Source organism: Oryzias latipes, chromosome 13, assembly GCF_002234675.1.
Source record: "Oryzias latipes chromosome 13, ASM223467v1".
NCBI lineage: Eukaryota > Metazoa > Chordata > Actinopteri > Beloniformes > Adrianichthyidae > Oryzias > Oryzias latipes.
In genome coordinates this window covers 16779068-16803111 of record NC_019871.2, presented here as the reverse complement: position 1 = coordinate 16803111, position 24044 = coordinate 16779068, and the positions used below count along the sequence as shown (strand labels likewise).

At 43.3% G+C, this 24044-nt stretch overlaps 1 protein-coding gene across 3 annotated transcripts; it reads left to right on the top strand.

The window, feature by feature from the left end:
- The first annotated feature begins 836 nt into the window (after positions 1–836).
- mettl16 (methyltransferase like 16) lies at positions 837–22768 on the top strand. 3 transcript variants are annotated; one of them, XM_020708299.2, is made up of 10 exons: positions 837–940; positions 1144–1272; positions 11255–11442; positions 12109–12249; positions 13448–13563; positions 13702–13844; positions 15625–15694; positions 17092–17181; positions 20924–21181; positions 21956–22768. In XM_020708299.2, the coding sequence occupies exons 2-10, from the start codon at positions 1145–1147 to the stop codon at positions 22547–22549; spliced, it is 1728 nt and encodes a 575-aa protein (XP_020563958.1). In that variant the 5' UTR covers positions 837–940; position 1144; the 3' UTR covers positions 22550–22768. The 3 variants fall into 3 exon arrangements, with proteins under 3 accessions (XP_020563958.1, XP_023817776.1, XP_023817778.1); XM_023962008.1 differs by lacking the exon at positions 837–940 and adding an exon at positions 953–1071; XM_023962010.1 differs by lacking the exon at positions 837–940 and adding an exon at positions 956–1071 and having other exon boundaries at positions 20924–21097.
- The last annotated feature ends 1276 nt before the right edge of the window (positions 22769–24044 follow it).

Genomic DNA, 24044 nt, shown 5'->3' with positions numbered 1-24044 from the left:
TTACATGCGACAAGAGTGTCTGCAAAAATGAATGGGACAGTGTAGAAGACTGTGATGAGAGCAGCCATGTTGTTGGTTTAGAGACGATGAGAAAGATGGAGGCTGAGCTGAAGATGTTGAGTTTCTCTTTGAAGGTGAGGAGGACAGACTGGATCGGAAACAAAAACATCAGAGACTGAGATGGTTTGGTGTTACATGCAAAGATTGATGTAACATTTGGTTTGATTTCAGAGGAGGAACAGTGATTATGATGGTAAAAGGATGCTGAGGTTGGAACCACCAGGGATGATAGTTTGTGGTTGTAATGAAGGGGGACATGTGGATGGTTGGTGGGAGCGAGGATGCAGAGGACGAGGTAAGATGAAGACTGATCATTTGCTGTAGAGACACCTAAAGGAAGCGAATGTAAAAAAATAATAATAATGGAAATTTGCTTAAGAGACAGGCATAGTCTTTTGAGTGAAAACACTAAATATGTGACTTTAAAATAGGGTTTAATTATTTCCTTATTTAAAAGTAAGTGTAGTTACTACTGGCAACAATTTAAGTAGTGTTACAAATAACAATACATTAAATGTTTAATATTTTATATTTTTAAATATATCTTTATAGCCAGAACTCATCATAGATATAAAAAAAGGGTTGATGTTTAACAAACCTTGACAGTATTAATAATCAAAGTCATAGTGAAGAAATAAATAGATATTCCAAAAACAAATTCAGTCAAAACTCGTGTTAGCAGTGTAGTATGAGAAAATATGTAAATAAAATAGCATTTAAAAAGTTACATCAATTGAAACATTTACTGAATCTTTTTCTTTTTATGAAAAATAAAAAAATTAATTGATTTTTAAAGGGTGACGTCAACGCGTTTGTGCGTGGAGTGGTGACGTCGAAGGCTTCCGGAAGCGATCTTCATAGAGGGAAACGTTTGGCTAACGTGAGTTCTTGAGTTCTGTTTGTTTGTTTATCTAAGGTGGAAAAAAAAACTTCTGTTCCAGCTATGAAACGCAGCCGCAACATTTTCAACATTTATCTAGATAATATTTTAGTCTCAATTGGCTTAAATGTGTGAATTATTGATAGTCAGCTAATGTTTATTTGCTAGTTCAAAATCTAGATTTTTCTTGTTTTCTTGTACAGCATGGCTCTAAACAAATCTATGCATCCTCGGAACCGGTACAAGGACAAACCTCCAGACTTCGCTTATCTGGCCTCAAAGTATCCGGACTTCCAGCAGCACGTGCACACCAGCCTTGCAGGGAGACCCGTGTAAGTCCATGTTGGTCTGAAGCTGTTTTAAAAACGCCTTTTTGGCTTATCCTCCCTGAATCATATCATTATACAGCTGACTTTATAAACATTTACATTTGTAAGAAATTAAGTATTGTAGAAAACTCTTTGGTATTAAAAAAATGATACACAAAAAACAAACAAAAAGAATGCAAAAAAAAAAAAATCTTAAAACACTGCCCCTTCTTTACATCAATTTTGTTTATGGCAAATTAAAGTCAAACCCTTTAAGAAGGAAATGCTGCATGTTTTTCTCCTAAATACAGAAGAAATACTGAAATACTTTTTTAGCAGTTTTTAAAGAGTCTCTAACTTCCAAATAAAACAAAAATATCAATTTGAACTATTTGAAAGTATGTTGCAATACTTTCAAAATAAAAGAATAAACAAAGCTAAAAATTAAATCTTGTCTTTTTTTTTATTTTATGAAGGAAATGTACCGGTCATTTCATTTTCGAAAATGTTTTACGCTCACAGCTGTTTATGGTACCTAAAAGAAAAATAATAATACAGTGGCTCTATACATGACATGATTTTTAAAATGTCTTTCATCTATCTAGATATAGAGCCTTTTTAGATCTGGAGCTCAGCAGCACACATCATAAAAACAAAACAGTGGATAAAAGACAAGTTAAAAAAATATATGAATGGGAAAAAATCATAGACATTTAAAATTATAATAGTTAAGAAACAGAAGAATAATGCATTAAAAGCAAAAGCACTGTTTGAAAGACTATTTTTTTAAGACTATTATTAAAGTGCTGAGAGGACTAAAATTAGACGTCTATATGTCCATTTGTAAGGCGTTTCAGGCAGAAGACGCCGTATAACTAAAAGCTTGTTTTCCTAAATTGGTCCTGACACAGGGAACAAGTTAATGGAGTCTCTTCAGTGTTGCATATTATGACCTTTGTAGAAAAGAACCTTAAAGACCCACTTCAAATGAAAATTGTGTTTTTCTCATGAAAAAGGTAATTAGGATTAAATCTGGCTTTCTGAGTATTTCTTTCTTCAAACTGTTGTGAATCAGGAGCAGATAAAAACACGTTTTAAAAAGCTTGTAGTTGTTACTAAGAAGCTGCACTTGTAAGGCCACAGGCTCCCTGCTCTGCTCCATTCTGATGCATCCACTTGTAGACGAATAAATCCACGTAGGTCTTTGATCGTCTGATCTGGCATTTGGCTCAGAACTGTACGGCTGGATAGCTCTAATATTGCATTTTTTGTTGCACCTGTAATGTTAGGTTGGGGTTGTGAGGGGCTGTAAGCTTGCGGGAGAGAGTGTAAACAAAGGTCTGATGGGATATCGTTGGAGGCTTAATCAGTGCCAATAGTCCCGCCCACAACCCAGAGGTTAATTTCTGATGAACTCCTGCTGCTCTGCAGAAATGGTGTCCTAGAAAATTACAGTTTTAAAAAATAAATCTTGGCTAAAAACAGCACAATCATAATGAAAAGACGACTGGGAACGCTTCAACAATAGATCAAAATTTAGTTGGAGTGGGAGTTTATAAAGTTAGATTAATGTTAAAAGTCATTGAGTTGTAGAGCATGAATGAGACGATTACAGTTTTAGGGTGTTTTTTTTTTCACTAAAAGGAAGAATAACTTGGATATTTTGATTTTCATGTTATACACGTGCAACTTTCAGTTGATATTTTCATCAATGACTTTTTGATTCACCTGCTATAATGTGAAAGGACCCCCCCCCCCCCCCTGTCAGTAGGAATTAAAAACATAACACAAAAACTGTTTCCACATGGATGACTTGTAAAACACTGGACTCTCCTCCACCCTTACATGGAGAGCAGCTGCAGGATCACTAGAACCACAACCACACACGGTCTGCTTCATCAGTCCCAGCAAATCCCTGCTGCTAAACACCAGAAATCTAAACGTTGGACGTTGCTAAAGCAGCTTTTCATGTGCTTTTAAAAAGAAATATTCTGGTGTTTCCACATGCGTTTCTTTTTTCACCCTGAGGAACACATTCAGCAGCACTCGTGTCCCAGCTGACGCGCTCTGATGCTCATTCAGCTCCCGGCAGCAGCAGAAGCTAGAACAGTGCTCCACAGATGATTAATGGGTTACCATCACTAAAGACCTTTACTTTTGCTTCTTTTAATTATCTTTTTCTTTTTCTAAACATCATTTACACCTTGCAGTGTAAGTGTATTGGGAAGTTGATCTAACTTACACTTTAAGGAAGTTTCTGAGTAGTTCATGTTTGTGTTTGGAGACAGTATTTCATTTTTTCAGGCCTGGACTGAATAAATTTCATAAATTAAAGTTTTTGTCCTTTCTTGTATCCGGTTCGTGGAAGTGGAGGTGGAAAGTCTGTGGAAAAAAGTCCTTTTCTGTTGTCTGTGTCTCACAGATGATCTGGTGTCGTCATGGCGAGTCAAAACCTCAGCCTGACTGCTCTTTTTTTTGGCTGTGAAACTGCCAGTCATTCCTCTGACAGTGGACTGAGCTGCCTGCATGGGCATGCTGTAAGACCTCACTGATGTCCCGATGTGACAGGCGTTGATTAACAATTTGCAGCATTTCTTCGTCTATCAGATGTGATGAACAAAGAGCTGGCAGGGTTTGGATTTATGTGTGTGTGATTTTGTGTGTGTGAGAATATTTATTTAAAACCGAGAAGTCATGGTGGGAGCTGAGCAGCATCACTTGTCCAGGTAATGCGAAGTGACACTTTCATCAGGCAGTTTGTGCTTTCAGATGTTTAAAACTACTAACTCATTTTAACTCATTTGATCTATTGTAAAATTGTTTCTTGTGGTCTTTTCATTATAATTATGGCGTTTTTAGCCAAAAATCCTGGCTCCTTTTCTAGGACATAGTTTCTGCAGAGCGGCAGGAGTTCATCAGAAATTCTCCTCTTGATTGTGGATCATTGGGACTAAGTAACCCGCCCCTCTTCCCTTCCCTATTGCTTAGAGCTCGGCGCAGGGACCTTGTAGCCCGCCAGGTGTATTTTCTACGTCACATAAGCTCTTTTCCATCTGCTCCTGATTCGAGCAAAGGAATACTCAGAAATGCAATTTAAGCTTAATTTTCTCTATTTTTGTCTTCCATTAAGAGAGAAAAAGCCACAAGAACTGTAATGACTCGTGTTTCAATGTGATTGGTCTAAATATTATAATTTATCTGTACAGAAATTTAAAAAGTCATCAAAGTAGGTTTGTGTTTTGTCTGTAACCACAGGCGGAAGTCCTTTCTGTTTGAACCGCCACCCTGAATCAGTGCAACGTTGTAAATTCTGTCTGCAGCTGAGTCTGCAGAAAAGTCTCTTCCTTTCCCGTTCAGCCTGCTGCTCCATCACTGAAGGGATTAGTCTGCTTTTGTATTTTTCAAGGAATCCATCTTGTAGGTTTTAAAGCAGAATTGGGGGGGGGGTGAGAGTAATCTCTAGGAGCCACTCGGCCAACCCTCAATGGAGATGGAACTCCCTTCATTAGGGAGTGTCAGTGGGGAGGCCTGATGGCAGCGGAGACCAGACACTCCAGCAGGAGTTTGACTGGAACAGATGAACCCCGAAAGAGGCTGAATGTTGGTTTGTGATGGGGGGGGGGGTCAGACACGGTGATGTGGGATTTGGAGGAAGAGCGAGTAAAGCCTTCAGCTGTCTTTGTGGTTCCTAATTTCAACAACTTTTAAATTTTTACAGCTGTTTTTTTTTATTTCCGACATGGAAAATTTCCAATCTGAATAATATCTTTTTTTTTTTTTTTCTTTAAACTTGTTCTGTCCAACAGCTGAGCAAACAGATTAGAGCTGAAGGCTTTTTGTGTTGGACAGGTTTTACTATCACAAAAAGAGGTTATATAGCTTCAAGAAACTAGAGTGTAGATTTGTATAAACCCCTTTTTGTCGTATTATTTTTTATTTATTTGTTACATTTAGTGTGTGTGGGGAGGGAGAGGGGAAGAATGTGAAAGGAGGGTGGAAGAGAGTAAAAGGAAGAAAGGTGAAAAGGTGGAGGATACAAGCACTGATTTGAATAAGTTATTATTTTAAACTGTAACAATTATACCAGATCTGCTGGAAAGACGAATGTTACATCAAAGGTGAAAATCTGACACTAAGATGAGCGAAAAAAATCTGTCCATCAATACACTGTGGGTAAGGAGGAGGGATGAAGCAGACAGGGAGCAGTGTGGCAGTGTGCACATGCACGTGGGGGTGGAGATACATGCATGCTGCCGACGTGAACCGTGTGTTCATAAGGGGAACCAGATCCTACCCAGCCAGACCAGCCATACCAGGAGAGGGGAGGAGAGCCCCCCCAGGCCAGAAGCCCCCCCAGCATCCGGACCCAGGCAGCCCGGGAGGGGAGGAGGAGGGGACCGCCCACCCCACCAGCCAGGCACAGAGAGGGCCCCCCCTACAGGGGCCCCCCCAATGCCCAGAAGCACAAGCGAACCCAGTGTCCGGCCCCCAGGCCACAAGACAGGAGCGCTTAGCCGTACCAGGCGGCAGCCATGGGGGCCACCGGGCGCCGGACATCGAGACAAAGGCCAGGGACGAAGCCAGGGCCCCCGGAACCCATGAGCCGGCCACCCCCCGACCGGCGCCCCGTCTCCGCAAGCCAGCCCAGGCACGCAACCTAAGCAAGCCAGGGATCGCCACGCACCCACAGCCACCCCCCATAACCCTACAACCCTACACACTACAACCCCCCCCCCGCCATAATATCTGAGCCCCCCTCCCCAACCCTCTCAGTGACCTCCCCTCTCTGTGATGAGGAGGGAAAGCCCCAGAGGGTCCCAGCGAGCCAGCCCCCAGGTCCGTCCTACCCATGCACTCACGCACACATACTCACAATCATCTAGTTACCCCCCCCACCGCCACGCAGTAACCCCCCCCCCAGTCGGCCGACCCCCAGCGCCGTATGCCCGACCCTTCCCGCAGCCGACAGGATACCCATAAGCCCGTCCGCCTTGAAAGGACCAGGCGGGTGAAGCCCGGCCGCCCCCCCCCCGACCCCACCCATGTATGGAGGTGTGGGAGTGCTGTGTGTGTGCTGCAGGTAAAATAGGAGGTCCCCAGTGTGGGGGGCTCCACCGCTGCCAAGCCGCAAAGCCCCCTACTCCGGGGTACCTGAGTGAGTGGTGTGTATTTGCTGTGTGTGTGCTGCTAGCATGCAGTGTGTGTGTCTACAGAGGAAGTTAAAATTGTGGGGGGGGCCAGCGAAAGGTGAGCACGGATGTTTCACCATGCCCCCCTCCACCAGACCCTCTCCACAAGGCCCTAGATGAATCAGAGTGTCTAATATGCAAGTAAAAAGCGGGGAGGAGGGCGGGTGCCAATGAGAACCCAGAGAGGGGCATCCCCAGTGAGCCCCGCCAGCATACCCCTCCCATCCAGTTCCCGGAGCCCTATGTGCCTGTGTGCAATATTTGTTTGGATGAGAGCGGGGAGGAGCGGGCGGATGGGCACAACCGGGGGAGAAGGCTCCCCCGAGCGACCGGCCCCCCAGCCGGCCGCGGTAGGCGCCCCCCCTCCCAGAGCGGCCAGGCAGCCAGAAACGGCAAGCCAGCCGCAGTTGGAGGCCAGAGCCTCGTAGTGCCGAGAGACAGCCAGCAAGGAAGGGTCCCGGTGCCAGAACGGAGGGGTAGGGGGGTCCAGCCCCACCATTCATACCCTGGCCTCCCTAAGGACTAGCACACCGCCCCCCCAGCCCCCCCCCCCAATAAATAAATAAATAAAATTAAATAATAATAAAAATAATAATAATAATAAACCCACCCAAGTGAACCCCCTTAACCCCTGCTGTGACTGCGGCGTCAACCCCCGGGGGGCCAGGCCACGCGCCAACTACCGGCCACGGGCGAAACACCGGCCATGGGCAAACGACCCCAGGCCCCAGAGCCCCAAGCCCCCGCCACGGCGACCAGCCACCCAGCACGGCACCCGGCCGCCGTTCCCGGTCAGCCGCACTGCCTACCCTGCGCCCAGAAGGCACCCGCCCAGGAACCCCTGCCAAGTTGCCGGCAGAGTGTGCGCCCCCACCACCACCCCACCCAGGCAACCAGAGCCCCGAGCCGGGAGAACGGCAGGCCCGGCAGAGCCCACCCCCCCCAAACCCACCCCGGCCCACCCAACCAGCCAGGACCCGGCTCAACCTATCACCATCCCACCCCTACTAGGTGATGTGACTAACCAGCTGGAGCCAGGGAGAGTCTGAAGCCGACAGGTTTTCAATCTGAATAATTAACCGATAAAGGAAATTCTCTGCAGCTGTTAACATTATTTCATAAAATATCTCAAATGTTAAATGTGTATTTTTTGTTTTTTTTATTGTTTTAGCAGAAAGCACACTGTCTGGTTGGACAGTTTGAGGTAAAAAATGTACCTTAAAAAGTATGACTGTGTATCTACACAGTTGTTTTCGCCCAAGCATGTAACCCTTGAGGTGTCACTCTGGTTCATTTACTGAAGCGCAGCGTTGTGTTGTTAACCTTGCATTTGATCGGATTGCGTGTTCTCCATCCGATCCGACAGTAAAAGTCTTTACACTCTTATCAGAAGATATCGGTTATTAGTTGTCTTTATTGATGTGCTTCATTTTTAATGTAAAAATGTAAAAATAAGAGCCATGCTCTTTGACTTGGCATACCATGATGATTAACGCGGAGGCGGCTTGTGGTCGTTGCCATGGAAACGGTCGTTGAAGCCTGTTATGTGGCTCCTCGTGATAAACCTCTGGCGTCATTAGAAGCGGTAGATGATTTTTTTTCCCCTCAGTTATTGACACGGCAAAGACCGGCAGCACATGCACTGAGATGGAGATGGAGCTGAAGCTGATAAACATCAGTCAGATGTGGGTTTGTGATGACACACCGTCTCCTGCAAATCTGAATTATATGGTTTACGTAGGACTAACAAGACAAAGTGACTATAGGCTGTGTGTGATTTTAATTTTTCCTGACTACATTATTGAATACAAATGGTTATCATATGTTCTTGTTCTTCAGCAAAAACAACACATTGACTGATTCTTTTTTAACAAATAGCACAAAAGTAATCCAAGTAGACTGATCCCAGTCGCTGATCAATTTTCTTTCTTAAACACAGGTTTTACATAAAGACTGCTTTCCCTTATTTAAAGCTCCTCATAAATCGTTTATGCTTGAAAAGCTTGTTCTGGTCATCCCTGCAGTTTGTGTCACATTCCTGACTGGCGTTTGGAACAAAGCTGTAAGTTTTTGCTGGCTTTGGTGTGATGCCCGCTCTGCTGCTGCTGCTGTGAGGAAAAGTAAAAAAAAGATCCAGGCAGGAAAACTCCTGACATGGGAGAAGGTGCTGCTCGTCAGCACAAAATATTTCACACTTCCGTGAGCGGGTGAGATGCACCTTGAGCTTGAAGGGCACCTCACTACAAGCGGAGGTGGGGTGCGCATTTTGCCGCGGGATGCTGTTCACGCAAGCGATTCGCCTGTTTCAGCACTAAACCCCTCCTGTCCTGCAGCTAATGATGTCATCAGCATCCATCTGAAACGAGAGCAGTTTTGCCTCTCAGCGCTTGATTCTAAATTCCTGCCTTTTTTATGCTTTTCAGTCTGTCGACGCCTTGTTTGTCTCAGATCTTGCGGTGAGCTCTGCAGATCTCCCCTTTTACAAGTCCCACTCCCGAGTTTGTCCCATACGGTGTCCCGTTGATGGCGTAAGGACGCCGGGTCGAATCCACGTAGCGGCAGAGGCGTACGTCTCGGGCACGCTCACGTTCCGTCTGCCAACAGCCATTGCTCCAGCGTGGCCAGATTTGCGTGCTACCCATATGTGTTCGGTAGGTGGTGTTGCCATGGTGATGTTGCATCCGCTGCTGATGCGAGGGATAGGGGTGCGTTGCTCACACACAGACAGGAAGAGCTAAAAATGGAGTGCTGGCCAAAGCAGCCCCCTCTCTGAATATTGATCCTTATCTAATAATGTCCCTGAGGAGGAAAGAAAGAGGGCTGAGAGAGGCTGGCCTGCTTTACATTTTTTGGGGGAGTGGGAGATCTCTGCTGATCTATCACCTCCCTTTTGTCCTTCTAGCTTTTTTTTTTTTTTTTTTTGGTCAGAGTCTGAGATCCTCAGATCTGCGATGTGAACATCTTTGAGCTCAATTGAGACAAAAACAGAAGTTTTGGTTATCGGTCCTGAAGCTGAGAGAGCTGAGATATGACTATATGTGATAATATAAGGAACCTGGGTGGGATTCTAGATGCAGATCTTAGCTTTGACCAACACCTGAATCAAGTCATTAAAACGGCATTTTAGCATCTGAAGAATATCGCCTGAGTGAGAGCCTTTCTCCAGCTGCTGCTGAAACCTGAATTCATGTTTTTCTCACATCACGAATAAATTACTGTGATGTCCTCCTTTCCAGTGTGAAGAAAACAGCTCTTAATCCCTGCAAGCCTTTTAACGAGAACCGGGAAGAGGGGAGCACATTACACCAGTCTTAACATCTCTGCACTGGCTCCCTGTCAGCGTCAGCATTGATTTTAAGATTCTTTTAATAGTTTATAAGAGGGTTCGTGGTCTTGGTCCTTCGGATATACTTCTCAAGTATATCAGATTTGCTTTTAGCTTATGACCGTCCCAGAGCCCTTAGATCCTCAGGCTGCTGAGGGTCCCTAGGGTCAGGACAAAAATCCATGGCGAGGCCTCGTTTTCACACTACGGGCCTCGTCTGGGAAACAAACCTGCCTGAGGATGTGAGGGCCTCATCCACCATCAAGGTTTTTGAAAAGAAACTAAAGATGCATCTATTTAATTCAGCTTTTAATTAGATTTAATTATCACATATTTATTTGTTTAATGCTTTTTAGTCAAGTTGTACTTTTTACATGTTAACTTCTAATTTATATTTCAGGTGTTTTAGACCTTTTTTAATGCACTTTTTATGCTTATTTTATTATTTTATTGCATATGTGGGGATTGGTGTTTTTGTGTTCTTGTTTGTTTTTATGTACAGCACCCTGAGCTGCTCCTTTTTTCATAAAAAAAAATGTGTGCTATAGAAATAAAATTAATTTGAATATAATTTCTAATTTAAAGCTGGACCATGAACCTCATGAGGGGAGGAGAGTTGCTTTTCATTTGGATTCATTCGTCTTTCTCACTCCTGCATGAAAACTCAGAGCACTAGGAGGGTTTTCTGCCTCTTTTACTGTGAGTTTTGTTAATGAAATAAATTAACTGTTTGGTTTTGTTTATGAAATCCTTTTTAGGAAGATATATTTTAGGATAAAGTCTAATCATTCCTATAGGTGACTAAACTGGCATCTTGATTATCTAGTTCTGACATCTTTCTCGTGTTTGCCTTTCATTTCGTTTTCTTATGTGATAAAACATAGTTTCGTTAGTTTGTTTTTAAATAAACCAAAACTCAATTATGCTCCATCTTTCTTCTGCTGGATTTTGCTCACACCAGCCGTGGAGGTGGCAGACGCCCCCCCATCTCCAGGGTTTGGCTAATTGCATCTCCTAAGGTGCGAACTCACTCCACAGAGCTTTAATTACACCTATCTCGCCCACTCTCTTTGTGCGACAGCTGAAATCCTTCAAAATGAGTGGGACTGGAAATTGGGATGGTCTGAGTTGTGTTGGATGTGTGGAAATCTTTTGTCATCAGCAGGCTATTTTAAATTGATGGGCTGCTAATCTTCCCATTGTCCCGCTTGTGTGCGTTTGTGTGCGATGTGCAGCAGCCTGGCTGCCGTTGGAGGGTTACAGCGGGTTAATGAAGTGCCGCTTCGGTAAATTGCTGCCAGGCGGCCTTTGGGGGAAATGACAGGGGTCTTTCTGCATGAAGTGAAGTTATTCTTCAAAGAAAATTTGTTTTTTATACAAACCTATAAAACTTTTTAAACAAAATGTTAAATTAAATGCTTGTTTTATCTGCTTTGTGCAGATGATTTTGTTGTGCGTGACTCATAGTGAGTAATCCGTTTTCCCTTTGCAGGGTGAATTTTAAGGAGCCAGAGGCAGTGCGAGCTCTGACCTGCACTCTGCTGAAAGAGGATTTTGGTTTGACCATTGAGATCCCCCTGGAGCGCCTCATACCCACCGTCCCTCTGCGCCTCAACTACATCCACTGGGTGGAGGACCTCATTGATGGACAGAAGAAACCACGCAGAGGCATCGATATCGGTAAACACTGACGAAGAGGTCAAAAAGCAGAAGGAATAATACACCACTGAAGATCTCCAACAAACAACACAATGGAAAATTTGCTGACAGAAAAAGAAATGTAAACTCGGTTCTGGTTTCAGCTGAATGTCTTTGAGGACAATCTACCGTGTCACAGTGTTTGCTCTTTTCAGAACCAAAAAGTTCTGGATCCCTATTGAGTGGCACTTTATTCCTGAATGAAAAAGCAGCAGTCTTCTCTGAATTCCCAAGTCTTTCCTGTCAGTCATTGTGTGTCCTGCCGCATCCCTGCAGACATTAAAGTGTTTGTGTGGGTCTCCAGGTCAGAGGTTCAAGTCTCTGGAGGTTTCTGAAGCCGACCAAAGAGATCTCCTCCCTTATATTTTACCATATAAGAATGGACGGTGCCTCTGTCTGTGTCTGAGCCTGAACTGAATTATGCCGCTTGTGATTTGATAACCACAGCTGGATGTGACATTTATTATCCACCCCAACCCCCAGCCCCGGATAATTATTCAGGGAGACATAGGGTCACATTCCTGATGCTCCTCACCCTCATGTGTTGGATTGTTATTTTCCTAAACGGCTCTGGAGCACAGCTCCGTACCACAGAGGGACAGCCAGTCCATCATGACACTAGCGTGATTGTGTTTCCTGTCCTCTCAGGAACCGGGGCCTCTTGCATTTACCCCTTGTTGGGAGCTACCATGAATGGCTGGTTCTTCCTGGCCACAGAGGTGGATGACATCTGCTTCGACTATGCGACCAAGAACGTGGAGCAGAACAACCTGTCAGACCTGGTTAAGGGTGAGAGACGCTTTTTTAAAAAAACAAAACAATCCATAGTGTGTCCTGAAACCACCAAAGTTGGCATGATACATTAGGATGAGTTGAGACATGGCACTGATGCCCAAGTTGTTGTGGACATTTGACTCTCAGCTTCATTGGTAACATCAATGGCAGCTTAAGAGCATCCTGGAAACAGCAGATTATGAAAATAGTGATCGAATTTTTCAAAATGGAGGTTTGACCAATTCATTTCAAACCTCGATTTTTGGGTCACATTTTTATTTCGGTTTAATATATGATATTTATATTACAAAAATATACAAACAAAATCATTTTTAATTTGCTAATTAGCAAGTAACAATGAAGTAATACCACTTGGTTGCCTCATACTAAGCCTGGTGTAATGTAATAAAACCATAAACACTAAATCCTTCTTAAATTTAGCATAACAGTTGTTTCAAGTCCCACTCCAATCATCTTTTAATCATTCTAAAAGCTTTCCCAGTGGTCTTTTAATTGTCTTTTTGCCATTTTTCATCCTAATTTTTCAAGAACATAGTTTCTGCAGAGCCGCCGGAGTTCATTAGAAATTCACCTCTGAGTTGTGGGCGGGACTGTTGGCACAGAGTAGGCCCATTCCCATTTCCCATCATCCATCTGTTTACACTCTTTCCAGCTAACTTACAGCACTTCACAACCCCAATATAACTTTACCGGTGCAACAAAAATGGTGAGCAGTATCAGAGTTATCCAGCCGTACGGTTTGGAGCCAGATGTCGCCTCAGACGAGGAAAACCAAGACGTATGTGGATCCATTTGTCTGCAAGTGGAGACATCAGAACGGAGCAAAGCAACTACGTTACAGCTACAGGCTTTTTCCAATGGCATGTTTTCATCTTCTCCTCTGATTTGAACAAAGCCTCAGAAATACAATTTTACATTTAATTTTCTATAATTTTATATATGTCCTACATAATGAGAAAAATGCCATTTTAAAATCACCAGAAACACAAAATTCATTGTAGTGGGTCTTTAACACTTACAGTGGGGATGCAATGATTCACGTTCCCCATGATTTGGTGTAATGGTGTAACATACGGTTTGGTTTTTGATCTAGAATTGTGTCATCCCTCTCAAAAATGTTACTCTTCCAGACTTCCATGTGCTGCAGAGCTGTCATTGGATTCAGACAAATCCTTTTTTTCCCCCCCTTCAGTGGTGAAAGTCCCGCAGAAGACTTTACTGATGGACGCCTTGAAAGAAGAGACCGAAATAGTTTATGACTTCTGCATGTGCAATCCTCCGTTCTTTGCCAACCAGCTAGAAGCGAAGGTAAGCGTTTTCTTCAGAGGATGCCTTGGCGTCATTCACGGACCAACGCTGCTTCAACATGAAGCACTGTTTACCTGACACTATAGGCCTCTAATGGGATTTGGTCCTGATCTTGGCCCGTCTTGTTGCGCTCTCCAGGGGGTGAACTCCAGGAACTCACGGCGACCTCCTCCCAGCTCTGTGAACACGGGCGGGGTGACTGAGATCATGGCAGAGGGAGGCGAACTGGAATTTGTCAAGAGAATCATTCATGACAGTCTGCAGCTGAAGAAACGCCTACGGTGAGGCAGAAATGTGTTTTTGTACACTCATTTGCAGCAACATTTTAGCTCTTAAAGTCAAACCAGAGAAAAGAGCAGAATCCTGGGCTCCAGTTTGGGTTAAGGGGGCCTGGAGAGGTTTAAACGGCTCTGAGGGCTGTAGAGAGTGGTGGTGGTGGTGGGGGGGGGGGGGGGTGGAGTCAAGAGGTGTAACAACCAGATGGATGGCTGCACATGATGGAGCCGTCACCCACAGTTTGTGCAATGATTTTGGCACACGCCTCCACGTGCCGCATCAGAGAGCCCACAGGGAACAGCTGTGTTTGGGTGGATGGGTTGAGTGTGCGGGGGGGGTCTCTAGCGACTGCCACTTCACCCTCCCCCATTAACGGAGCTGTCACCGGGGCAGCAGGGAGGAACAGGGTGGAGCGCAGCTATTAAAACTAATTAGGTGTGCCACACCTGCTTGGCTTCCAACGGTTAACACTGTGCGTGCATGGACGTGCATGTGCGTGCATGTGCGTGCATGTGTGTGCATGTGCGTGCATGTGTGTGCATGTGCGTGCATGTGTGTGCATGTGCGTGCTTCATTGAAGAGACAAGCGTCCTGAGAGGGTCTGATGTGAACACCTGCCCGCCCCCTGTGTTCCACACTTGTGTACCAAGGAGGGGCAGCAGAGCAAAACGCTGACGTGTTTAACAGGTTTGGGCGAACCCACCAGAGCTGGCTGTCACTCTCAAAAGTGGGCCGGGCCACCAGGTGTTTAGCGAAACGCTGCCAGCCTCCCTGATTTGTCCAGTGAGACCCCCCCACCACCACCACCCTGTTCCTTCCTCTCAGAAAGGGGTAATTACTGTCAGACGGGTCCTTCAAGCTGCACTCAGAAATGAGGAAACACTCCACATCCATCCTATTGATGGGAAAATTGCCATTTATCTTTCATAGTAGCATCAGATCACACGCTCTTGAAAAGGGAAGACCCAGGGTGGGGGCTCGTGCAGCTGCACTCCTGATGGGTTATTCAGGGATCCCTGCTCCCCACTGTGAAGAAAAGTACTGAACATCTGGGAATATTAGGGGTGATCAATATTTGATTGTGTCTGATCAGGCTTGACGTGTTCTCCCCGCTCTGTCACCCCCCCCCCCCCCCTCCTCCACACAAGCTGCAAGATAAACAGCTTAAAGCTTGCAGTTTTGAGGAGTCAGGTGTGATGGTGCCTGTCTTTTTGTTTTATTTTATACCTACAAACTATTCATTTGAAAAAAAATTAATTTCATTTAAATTTGCATCATTCCTTTTTGAGGAAAACCTTTTCATTTTCAGAGATTTATGTTAGGAAATGTCCCAAAAAAGGTTTTCATTTGTTAACAAACTGTACTGATTTTCATCAGTCACACTAAAGCATAAAGTCAAATATAAATTTTTGCTGTACATTAATACTCCAGGTCTGAACATATGTTTCAGACTGACGCATAAAAATGTGATGTTATCGTTTCATCTTTTAAAGACAAAGTGAAGATGGACTCGTATGTTCCTCCAGACCTTGATCTGTGCACACTGTTGTGTTTATCTGGACTCTGCGGCTCATTAATGATTCTTAAACTCACGTTTTTATTGCATGCCAGAGATTATTGATCAGTATCCTCCTTGGGACGACTGCCGGATGCTTCCCTGTCTTTATTGTTTTTTTTACTTTCCTTTGTTCCGCTCCCCGAGGCTCGCCGACTGTTTGATCTCTGCCTCCTGGTGCAGACGGCTGACACACGGTTTATGTGGAGGTGTTTCTGCTTTTCCTTCAGGTGGTACAGTTGCATGTTGGGGAAGAAATGCAGCCTGGCACCTTTGAAAGAGGAGCTGAGGAAGCAAGGGGTGAGTGTCCACAGAGGGGTCAAAGCAGACGCCTTCAGACGTTTCTCTTCTTTCTTTAGTGTCTGTCCTCAGAAGTCTCTGCACTGATCCGGACTTTCTAATATGTTAGGATCACAAACAAGCCTCGAATGAGCCATTTTCCGTTATCAGTGCATGACTGAATCACATGGCTCTGTTGCTAACATGCATTAGCGTCATTAGCAGAATAGTGCAGCACATGACTCCTTCTGGCTGCAGGCCTCTGCAAGCAAAAGGAGAGACACCCCCCCTCACCCCTTTTGCACCTGAGACACCTTCATCATCCTCCTCCAAAGCACTGAAACCGCCGCCTCTGCTCATTAACCTGACTTCCTCCCTGGCAAGCATCCAAAGAGAGGAGACTAATGCCTCATCGCAGAGCATTTGTAAAAATAAATCCAGCTCCTGCTAATATGCTGATGCTGTCATCAACCGTTTCTCCATTTCCTCCTCTGTGTGCCCTCTGTTTTCTGTTTTGATTTAGAAAACAGGAGACATGAAAGCCAGATGAACAGCAGCATGACCCCCCCCAACAATTCAGCCTAATCTTAAACTCCCTCTCCAATCATCTTTTGGTCTATTGTTGAAGCGTTCCCAGTGGTCTCTTCATTATCATTATGCTGTATTTAGCCATAATTCTGAAAAAACTGTTTTCTAGGTCATAGTTTCTGCAGAGCAGCAGTAGTTCATTAGAAACGCACCTCTAAGTTGTAGGCGGGACCGTTGGAGCAGAAGTAAGCCTCCACTGATATCCCATCATCCCTTCGTTTACACTTTCTCCCGCTAGATTACAGCCGCTCACAACCCCAACATTTACATGGATCTATTTGTTTGCAAGTGGATACATCAGAATGGAGCGGAGCAGGAAGGCTTTGACCCGCCCATTTCAGTTTGTACGTCACAACTGATAGGTTTTTTCATCTGCTCCTGATTCACCACAGTTTAAATAAAGAGATACTCAGAAACACGGTGTCCATGGTGTCCATCATGAGAAAAATGCTACAAGAACATGTTAAAAACATCAAAAATATGATTTTCATTGGAGTGGGTCTTTAAAGGGATTTATTAACAGTCATGGAGGAAACTGTGTGTTTAGATCAGGAAAGATTAGATGCATGTCCCAAACAGAAGCAGAGTTAAAGAGAATTAATCTTTTACAACCTCATTCTGTTATTTTGGGTGGTAGCAAAACCATTAAAAATAAAAAACATGCATCAGGGGCTGCACCAATCATGTGGGCTCCTGACAGGAAGTTTGCAGGAGTGGACTTCCTGTGAGTCAGACTAGTGAATCTGGCTCCTCCCTTTAGTTTTTTCGTTTTCATGTTTAAACACTGCTGTAAAAGAATTATTTAAGTGTATTTCTGTTTGTTTTTTTAGGTGCCTAAAGTGACCCACACAGAGTTCTGCCAGGGTCGGACCATGCGGTGGGCTCTGGCCTGGAGTTTCTATGACGATGTGATTGTTCCTGTAAGTTAAGCTTACTAATGGAGTTCCTTCTCCGCTCTGCTCCTTCCTCGTTCCCTCCTCCTCCATTACGTGCACTTACACCCTTCTCAAGGGAGATGTTTATGGGATGTTTTAGCAAGCTGTAGCCAGGCAACAGTTGCCAGGGCAGGACTGTTCACACTGTGTCACTGATGTGTCTGGACAGAGAGGAAGATAACCTGAATAACAAGTGTCACACAGAGACTATAATGAACTGAGCTGCAGCATTATCGCGTTGAATCGAACAGATGCAGGCAGAGGAGAAGAGAAATGCTTTCGGGAGTTGTGGCCTTTCCTGCAAAAAGGCAGCAGAGCAGAAGGATTGGCCTACATTTGCCCCTTTGCTTCTCCTCTGCCATGCTTACACAGATCTGCTGTTCTTTGGAGCCTGTTTTCATCCTGAGGGGTTGCATCAGAGCTTTCTGCATGCGTGACTCTGTGCTTGGTCCACTACCACATTCTGCTGCATCGTTTTCTGTGTGCCTGCTGTTCTCATGAATGTGTATTGTAACATATGTGACACGCATGCAGCTGTGACCTACTTTACCTCCTTATTACCACTAACAAACATGTGACTATTTGCTCTGCAAAGGTAAAAAAAAAGACATTTAATTTGCTCCTTCTGTCCCGCCCCAGATATTATCTGACATTTAGCAACATAAATACTGTCTCCCCCCCCCCCCCCCCCCCCCCCCTTCTCCTGACTTTTTAGCTTGAGAACAAGACTTTTGCCATCAGAGAGGGTTCAGGTTCCAGTCAGAAACATGAATATCAAATTTAAGAGTTTACAACACAAGGTTTACCATCTCTTTTGGGGTATACTGTTGATTTGAAGATTTAAAAAAAAAAAAAGAAGAGGATTTTCTGACGTGTCACATCTAGATTGAGGAAAAGTATTGATTCCAGTTAAAGGAGGTGGATGCACCTCCAAATGCTTAGCCCTGAGGCTCACTGTTGCTCATACAGCCCTGTATTTGGAGGAGGGATTTAAGACGCTCCAGACGGAGTCCATGCAACCGTTTGGGACTTGGCCAAAAAAAAATGGAGGTTGGGAGGAGAGGACCACTGAGAATCTGATGGACAGCTTTTGCCTTAAGGTGGAAATTCCCAGCACTGTCTATTTATTTATTTATTTATTTTTTAATACATGCAATAAGCAGAAAAGGGACATGTGGAGATTTTTCGTTTGTTTGTTTGTTTTCATAAAATATCAGCTTTTTCCATTGTAGCTGGTATTTACAGTGAAGCCACCCTCTATTCATAGCCTGTGTCTGCTGCGGCAGCCGGCACTGAGGTGAAAGGCTGTGAGTGGGATTAATAATAGAGTGAAGAGGATGGTATCTGTGGAGGGGTGTGCGTGTTGCAGTGTACACACCAGTTTTGGTGTTTTTGTGGTGCAGTCCGCATGTGTTTGTATAGCTTGGTGAAAGAATCTGTGTCAAGGATTTGCAACCCATGGATTTTATTGATTTCCATGAGCAGCAGAGCTCGCACAGCGTGGAGGAAGTGAGACGCGTCTGTGCCAGACAATAAGATAACAAAGAAAAAGGATCTAACGGGACGTCGGACAAGGCCGCGTCTATTGTATCCGTTTAATTAAAACCGCTTATTTTGACCAAAAATCTGCAGGTGACTGAAGTTCAATAATTTTGAGAGTGAATGGATGATGGTGTTTTTTTTGTCTATTAAATCTAGATTAATGGAATATCTTAAAGGAGGAATGATGAAACTCTTCCAGGGAGTGAAAGTTGAGTCTGCAGCAGTGTGAAGGTCACAGTCTGCTGCCGTTTGTAGGTCAGTCGGCCATGCTGTCTGCTCCATCAGTGCTGCAGACCCCCCTGACTCGTGCTCCGTCACAGAGACCTCCAGCACTGCGGTAAATTTACAGACCACCGTTGCAGGAGACCGTTTGTCTTCAGTTACAGCTGGATAATTAACGCTATTACAGCATTCCTTAAAAGATCAAAAGCTTTTTGATTTAGTGCAGCCTCAGGTGAAACCTACGTCAATAGAGTGCCCTCATTGTTTTCCTCCTCCTGACTGCAGGTGTACACTGATGCATCCATGGAAAGCACTTTTACTCAATAAGTGACGTGTTTTTGGAGCAATGGTTTCACTTCTAAAATCAAGTTTTAGGGTTTGAAGTAGAGATGCAAATGTTTGGTCTGTCAGTTGTTGTGCCTCACTACCTCAGAAGGCTGAATGTATTCATTTTTAATGAGCTGCAAAAATTGTCATGGCTATGAAAATGTCTTTTTTTTCAGTCTGTAAAGCTGTTTGCAGGGGTTTCACGAGCTGTTTGTTTAAAATGAGTCTGCTGCCCTCTAGTGGCTCATGTGGTCTGTACATTTTCTGACTGAAAACTGGCCCAAAGAGACACATTAGTCACAATAGCCAATTCTTTCAGCCTTAACATGTTTTGTATGATATTATTTGTGTAAATTATTCTATTGAAGCATGGTTGAAAAATAATTTCACGGAAGGTTTATCTATTTTTTTACTTTTGTCAGATTCAAGTTATTTCTTTGACCATTTGTAAAATTTCTTTTCATTTAACCAAAAAGGTACCAACATTTTTGTCCACATGTTTACTTACTTGTGCTGTACAAACGTGTCCAAGCAGTAGACTTTTGTTGACTTTAATTAGTGCTTGTATATTTAATTGTTTGAGTAATATTAAGACTTGATATTAGGTTTATACCTTCTAATTGTAGATCTATTCAAAACTAAAGTATGAAAGAGCTGCTAATGCTTGGTTATTGGGATGCATGCTCTGTGTAATGATCTTGACTTATTGTTAGTAATCAAGTTTCTAAGTTCTTCTTTGTTGCATGAAGCTTCGGTTATGCTTTTAGGATTAAGGATGGGCATAAATATTTTTCAAACTGATCCATTAGCAAAAAGATGTTCTTAATTTTAAGGCAAAATCATGGTTTTTCCAAATACCGTATTTTCCGGACTATAAGTCGCCCTTTTTTTCATAGTTGGCAAGGGGTGCGACTTATACTCCGCAGCGACTTGTATTAGAAATAAAATAAATGGAAATAAATAAATTGTTAACCCTCCTGTTATGTTCATTTTTGAGGAACAGAGATGATGTTCCTGGCTAAATTTGATGTATGAGGTATGTTAAGTGACTCAGAGAATCAGCAAACTGTTTTTTACAGTAAGATCTTGAAGGCTAACAACATAATATTCTATTTTCCAATGATTTCATAGATTCAGAAATGCAATAAAAATGACAACTGTTTCTACAAATACAGGATGAAAACAGAGTATTAGTTGGCCAATGATGCTTCATGAAAGGAATAAATAAATAAGTATGAGAAAGAATTACTGTGAAATTATGAGATAAACAGTCTGCTATGATTGTGTCATATGAGGTTGTGCAAGTTATTAGTTCTTGGTCTCAGATTTTGTTAAATAAATTTCCCGTCAAAATGCGACTTATAGTCCAGTGCGACTTATCTGTGGTTTTTTCTACTTTATAATGCATTTTTGGGCTGGTGCGACTTATACTCCGGAGGGTCTTATAGTCCGGAAAATACGGGTAATTCTTTGAAGAAAAAGATCTAAAAGACAATGCTATGACATTTCTGAACTGCCTTTTTTCAGATTTCTTATAAATGATGTGATGAATGCATACAAATAGGAATTGTTTTAGTTGACTCACTGTACTCAGTCAGGGCTCTCTCCGTTTCTGTTTTGATCTGTTTTGTCGCAGTCTCCTCCCAGTAAAAAACGTAAGCTGGAAAAGGCGCAGAAGCCGCTGTCGTTCTCCATACCAGAGTCAGGAGTGAAGGAGCTCCAGGCCAAGGCCCTGGCTGCAGGCTGCACTGACTGCAGCCCTGTGAACTGCATCACTGTCCTCCTGGAGAAAACCCTCACTGAGCTACGGGTGAGAAGAACTGCAGCCACGACCGTGTTCTGTTCTTTAGACTTGGGTGGAACTGCCAAAATACTGAAGAGATTTCATTTTGAGGTATATGTTTTAACTTCAATTTATAGTTTGTTGTGAGTCCATGAAATATCTATTTATTTTTCAAATTTAGCACCATAACTATTTGTTTTTTAGATTAAGAAAATAATTTTGTCCTTAAGTGGTGGTTTAAAGTTTGGATGTTTAAAGTGTACAACACTAAAAGGTCATCCATTCCTCAACCAGAAACAGACCTCTGTAGACGGTCTTTTACCATTTTATTTTATGTTTTAGATCATGTAAGAACTTAAGAGTGCTTTTTTACAATGTTGGTCATTTAAACTCCTGCTAGACCAGGATTCATATATTTGGAGTTGGAAAAAAAGAATGGATTAGCCATAATTCTGAAATGTGAAGCTTTTAGGGCAGGGAAATTTCAAAGATGTGTGTTGCACGATGTCAGAGGATTGTGCATTCTTATCCATGTATTTGTGAGTGTGTTTTGAAGAATTTGCTCACAAAATCATTTCAGGTTCATCTACAGGTTTATGTTTTTGTAAATCCTTTGATGCACATATGTAATTAAGCAGACGAGATGATATTTTTTTGCATTGTTGAAAAACATTTTGTCCATTCTTAGAATTAATTTTAAATACCGGTACATATTTTAAGATCTAGAAAAGCTAGATCTTTAGAAGTTTTAGAGATCTGGCGTGAGTTTTATTTTACATTTCTGGTAATGGTGCTCATTTTGTCCAATCCATCCAATCTAAAGTAGCGTCTTGGTTTGCCCTTTACCTGAACGTTTGTCTGAGGGGTTTGTGTGCTGCTCCACAGGTGGTGCACAAACGTGTCCCATGCAGGAAGCCACTAGAGAGCCTCTTTTTGACCGCAGTTGAGAACACCTGGATCCACGGAAGACAGAAGAGACGTGAGCAGAAGCGTCAGCTGCGGGAGCTTCCCAGGGCGCCTCAGTGCTCTGGCACCAGCTCTCAAACCAGTGGGGTCTCGGCTTCTCCCCATGCACCCAGCCCCTCCCAGAATGAGCTTACATCCAGGCAGGAAGATGACCAAGCGGGAAAAACTTTGACAATTAAAGAAGAAATCGAAAGCAAACCTGGGGAAGAAGATGAGGTGACAAATGTGGGAATCGTCCCAGGGGAGGCTGAAGACATGGAGACTTCCAGCTGTGCAGAAACAGAGAAGTGTGTTAAAGAAAGTGCCGCTGCTGCGAATGAACCTCCCCCCAAGCGCCCCCACAGCCCGGGAACAGTCCAACACTTTCTGTTCCAGTGTCTGCTGAAGGTGATGCTGGAGGAAAGTGAGGTTGTGGTGGAGATGCACTGGGTGGGGGGTCAGAACAAAGACCTGATGAACCAGCTGCGCACTTACCTGATGAACAGTCTTTTAAAAACTGTTGCAAAGTCTTGATGATCAAAGTTGGTCTTTTATGTCAAATGGAAGCATTTCAGATGATTGGGTTTTTTGATACATTTGAACAAACAAAAACACTTGTCTGATGACCAAGTTTTTACCTTTTCATTTACCGTAAGTGTTTCTGTGTGTTCTAAAGATTCTCATATTTAGATGATATGTTCATATTTGTACGCTGTGCCGATGACCCAGAGTATTAAAAGGCTTTTCCTGTTAGCTAATTGTGCTAAGGTACATTTTTGTTTCATTTTTCAGACACTTTGGTAGATAAAAGTAATAATTTCTTTTTTCTAATATATATATTAAAAAAATATAAGAAAAAAATAAATATATATATACACACACACACGCGCACACACACCCACACACACACATATACATGCACACACACACACACACACACACAGTAAAAACAGAATTCCCCCCTAAATCTAATTGTCTCTCTTAAAAATAATCTCAATTGTGTGTTTAGACTCACCCGGCAGAGAGTCTTACACCTCTACATACACTGCGTTCCAAATGATTGCCGTATGTAAATTGTATTGAAGTGTCAAAAAGACAAAATTCTTTATTTTTCAGATAAACTCATGGATGATATTGTGTTTCACGGCTCTTTGGATCACTGGCATCCATCTCATCACCTGTGATAATTAGTTTGCCAGGTGAGTTCAATTAAAGGAAAAACTACTAAAGAAGGACGTTCCACATTTTCAAGCAATATAAGAAAATGAGGATGTCGCCACTGCCAAAAAGTGTGAAATATTTAAGTGCCTTGGAGAAGATATGAAAACGTTGGATATTTCACGAAAACTTGAGCGTGATCATTGTACCATTAAGAGATTTGTGGCTGATTCAGAGCACATGAGTTCTTGCAGATAAAGGCAAAATGCGGAAAGTTTCTGTCAAATACATCTGATGAAGAGAGCTGCTTCCATAATGCCATTACTAAGTAGAAAGCACATATATGAAGCTGCTGGTGTCTCTATACCTTGAACATCAGGGTGTAGGATCCTCCAGACAGAGGCTTAGTTGTGCGTAAATCTTCTATTCAGCAACACTCAAGCAGAAATTGCTGCTGTGGGCCAAGACATATCTGAAGACACCATGTCCCAACAAGGCTGCAACGACAGCAAGGAGGTGGCGGAGTAATGGTTTGGGCTGGAATCATGGATCATGGGGAGAGAGCTGCTCAGCCCCTTCAGGGTGTGGAGTTTCTGACTGAACACTTTCCTCCATGGTACAAAAAGAAGAACTGTGCTTTCCGTAACAAAATCATCTTCATGCGTGACAGTCCACCATCTCATGCTGCAAAGAATACCTGCTGCTGTGGACATAAAAGGAGATAAACTGATTGTGTGGCCCCCCCATCCTTCCCTGACCTCACCCCGATTGAGAACCTTTGGAGCATCCTCAAGCAAAATATCTATGAGGGTGGAGACAGTTCTCATTCAAACAGCAGCTCTGGGAGGCTATTGCTTCCTGCAAAGAAATT

Bases quoted from the DNA above. Each gene is read 5' to 3' on its own strand.
- mettl16 (XM_023962008.1), top strand. From the start codon at position 1,004: ATGAAACGCAGCCGCAACATTTTCAACATTTATCTAGATAATATTTTA. The intron at 12,250-13,447 runs GTGAGAGACGCT...CCCCCCCTTCAG, and splicing joins CCTGTCAGACCTGGTTAAGG to TGGTGAAAGTCCCGCAGAAG. The intron at 15,695-17,091 runs GTGAGTGTCCAC...TTGTTTTTTTAG, and splicing joins AGGAGCTGAGGAAGCAAGGG to GTGCCTAAAGTGACCCACAC.